Here is a 3,922-nt window from a genome sequence, read left to right on the forward strand (position 1 = left end):
ACCACTCTGTTCTCTTGTGCCTCAATTGATTTATCTTTTCTGTTCCTTCCTATGGATATTCTGGCCTGTTGCCTCAACTTGTGGTCAATGAATGTTCAGTGTGGAAGTTCCTGTTGAGACTGCTCTTAAATGATGAAACAAGTGGAATAATAATTGTATCCCAATGTATTAAAGGGGAACTCCACTTTTGGTTGTTACACCTGCCAATCCCCTTGATTCTGCAGACACAGATGAGGTTTAAAAATGATGTGTTTTGTGCTCCATATCAGGGGTAACTTGAAGCCCCTTAAGGTGAAAGCTCTATTCTATATGGGAAAGAATGCTCATCAAATCTGGCAGTGCCAATCATTTCAGGGTTTCTGACTGCAGGCCTGAAGTCCCCTGTAATAGAAGGTGGACTGAGTCGAGTAACAGAGGCTGCTCCAGGCAACTTCCACCAATGGTGGAGCTGCTTCAATCATGTGTCATTGAGGAACAACTGAAACTCCTCAAACTGCTGCTTAACAGGGCAGGAAAATGACCAGAAATAGCTTTTGTCCAATGAGACCAGCTCTTCATTCCTTAACCTGATGTCTTTCAGATGGCTGGAGATTTCCTGGTCTACACTACCCACCTGAACCACACCCCAAATGCTCGTGGATCTGTCATTGTGAGAACTAATGGAGCCATCATTCCCATTGAGTGCCACTATTTTAGGTAAGAATCTTTCCTCTGTGGCAAATAAGGTCTACAGCAGGTGCAGTTGTATGAAGTTGTCCTGAAATTATCTACTGTCCTTCCAGGAAGGGCAATGTGAGCAGTGACCCTATCAAGCCCACCTGGATCCCATTCAGCTCGACCAAGTCTGGAGAAGGGCTTCTGTCATTCTCACTGCGTCTTATGAACGGTATGTGATGGGTGGATGGCGAGTGCTTTTCTGTCGTTTCTCACTGGGAGTTACACCCACTGTCTCCAACCCTTGTCCTCTTGTACTTCAGATGACTGGCTTACAGAGCGCACCTCGACTGTCTACTACCTGGGTGACCTCATTCACATTGAGGCCTCTGTTTCAATGACCAACCACATGCCCTTGAAGCTCTACATTGACAGCTGTGCAGCTACATTGAGCCCAGACAAGGATTCCACCCCAAGATACAACATCATTGACTACCATGGGTAAGGAGCTCTCTGCTTTCTCCAGCTGGTTCTGTCTCAATGGGTTCACTTTATTCACTTTGTCCCTTTTTTAATCTTTCTTCAGTTGCCTCCTGGACAGCAAAGCTGAGGACTCCTTTTCAACCTTTGTGTTGCCAAGAGGTGAACGTGAGCTGGACAAACTCCAGTTTGACCTGGATGCGTTCCGCTTCTTTGGAGATGACCGTTCCTTGGTAAGAGGAAGCCAAACATTGGGTTCCCCATGTTGGGAGGAGGTCACTAAATAACAACTTGTATTGAATGTGTCCCTCAGATTTTCATCACCTGTCACCTGAAAGTTGCTGCAGTGGATCAGAGAGATTCAATGAACAAAGCTTGTACTTTCCAGAATGTGTAAGTTCCCTCTCTCGCTCAGGGATGTGTTGTATTAAAGGGTGATGGACAACCTGGTTGATAAACTGATTCTCTGGTTTAGCTGGACCCCATTAGAAGAATCTACCAATGATGTGTGTGCCTGTTGTCATCTGGGCAGCTGTAGTGCCACGAGGGAATTCCGACTTGATTCCAGAGGAAGGAGGGATCTTGCATCTGGACCTGGTAGGACATTGATCCCCTCTATGTTGGAGGTCACCCTTTACCCTCTCTAACTGGAATGTTTGATATTGCAGAGAGTGATGCTGAATTGAAGTGGGAGGGTGAGGCCTCACTTGGACCCCTGGTCATTCTGGATCCTGATGTGACAGAGCTGGCAACTGATTCCCTTAATGAGGTTGAGCAAAGGATGCAGGAGAGGTCTCCGGGTGGTGAGTTGGTTGACTGCTAGTTTCCATTTTCTCCTCAGTATTTCCTTCACTAACCATTGGTTTCTTGTTGCTTTTTAGGTGTGGAGTCTGAGGTGGTCCTGATCCTGGCCCTGACTGTGACCGCTGTCTCTCTGATCTCTGCTTCTTTGATCGCCTTGTTCCTGTACAGGAAACACAAGCAAACCCAGTTCAACTAGTTATCAAATGACCAATAAAGCAGTGACTACTTGTATCTTCTAATGGCTGGTTGCTCATTTTTCATTATCTGGTTCCAATCAGCATGCAACGAGTGCTCAATTCTGTTAGTAACACTCCGCACTCCTCCACAGTTCCTCCTGTTAGTGAAATGGGTTTTAATGGGTCCATGTAAGTAGTGGCAGAATGGCTGTTAATAGTGTATCCAGGCCCAGTCCAGGGATGGCTGCAGCAATGGGTGAAGGCTTGCCAGGCCCTCATTGTGCAGGTCAATGAACTCTGAAGGGACAGTGGGACTGGCCTGAGGTACTGGTGCTGGCTGGTTGACGGCCCAATCATTCCCTTGGTGTCCCGTGGCCATTGATCGCTCGAATCCAAAACGGGCTCCAAACTCCAGTTAAACTTCCCCTTTTGGAGCTAATTGTCCAAACACCAATCGGATTGAAAGTCAGTGGACTTGGAACTCTCCTCCAAGATTGAATATCTCTGCCCCTGGTGTAAAGATTCTTGTTTAGTGGGGGTGGGGCTCCAGGTAGATTTCAAATGTTCAGTGTAATGGTTAATGTACACGGGGGGGCAATGTTGTGCCCAGTGGGTACAGGCACAGTGAGAATGTGAGGGACGGGGAGCCCAGCGGTTGTGATTTAACTCTGTTGGATTTGAATTTCACCTGTCATCTTGTGAGCACAGATTGAAGTTTCTTTATCCTCAGCTTCCCCTCACGACAGGCCCTCAGGATTGTATTGTAAGTCGTTAGTCCTATTTTCAAATTACATTGTTTATCATTCACTGTATTTGAGGGGTGGTCATTGGATCAGGAGTAGTCCATTTCGCCCCTCGAGCCTGGTCCACCATTCAATGAGATCATGGTTGATCTGTGACATAACTCCATATACCTGCCTTCGTCATATCCCTTACCTTGTTTTGCTCAACAAAATTTTAAGCTGAGGTAATAGATTTAACAATTGAGCTAGCATCAACTGCCCTTTGTGGAAGAGTGTTCCTAACTTCTCCCACTCTTTGCGTGTAGAAGTGTCTCATAACTTGACTCCTGAAAGTCCTGATTCTAATTTTTAGGTTCTGTCCCCTGGTCGCTAAACTGGCTGTGTTTTTATAACTTTACAGTGAATTGGGTCCAATCCATGTCTGGGACACCCTTGTGAAATCCTGAAATTTGTTCATAAAATGGTCTTCAGATTAATAAGAGAATGTTGAACTTTATTGAGCTGTGTTTTTCTTTTTGGTAAATCAGACATTCAGGGGGTCTATTAAACAGGATGGGAGCTGTTAGCAGGAAACACCCTCGCTTCAGACAACATTCTTTGGCAGGTGGAAACCACTTCTCCATTTAAATCAAATCATGGTAATATTTTACTTGAGCTATAATCACTGAAGTTTAGTGTTTAAACATAGCAGGAGATCCAGGCTTGTTCTGTTGAAGTAGAATAACAATGAGTTAGTGGGAACTTTTAATAATAGCAATTCATTTCTGCTCACTGCACACACTGAAGGTGATTTTTTTTTTCCAGTGGAACCTGCAGTCAGACGGCCCCTCCTCACTTTCACTCTGAGCTTCCTCACACCATTGACAAATAGTGTTCGGAAACTTTAAACTCAATAGATGACAATACATTCAAGTGTAGTGTAGGTCCATCCTACCCTCTTCTGACTGTTGTCTGATTTACATATAAACATTTCAGGGAGACTTTACAAACTGGATATACTGACCAGGAGAACTACTGTGGGATATTTTAAAAATGTTGCAAAAAAAATACTATGTAGAAATGCTT

At 44.8% G+C, this 3,922-nt stretch overlaps 1 protein-coding gene across 1 annotated transcript; it reads left to right on the forward strand.

Annotated features, from left to right (window-relative positions):
• The first annotated feature begins 811 nt into the window (after positions 1-811).
• LOC137302159 (zona pellucida sperm-binding protein 3-like) lies at positions 812-2,177 on the forward strand. The gene is made up of 7 exons (XM_067971825.1): positions 812-886; positions 978-1,155; positions 1,241-1,367; positions 1,448-1,527; positions 1,610-1,731; positions 1,803-1,937; positions 2,016-2,177. The coding sequence occupies exons 1-7, from the start codon at positions 880-882 to the stop codon at positions 2,132-2,134; spliced, it is 768 nt and encodes a 255-aa protein (XP_067827926.1). The 5' UTR covers positions 812-879; the 3' UTR covers positions 2,135-2,177.
• The last annotated feature ends 1,745 nt before the right edge of the window (positions 2,178-3,922 follow it).

The sequence above is a fragment of the Heptranchias perlo genome, chromosome 35 (assembly GCF_035084215.1).
Source record: "Heptranchias perlo isolate sHepPer1 chromosome 35, sHepPer1.hap1, whole genome shotgun sequence".
NCBI classification, from domain to species: Eukaryota; Metazoa; Chordata; class Chondrichthyes; order Hexanchiformes; family Hexanchidae; genus Heptranchias; species Heptranchias perlo.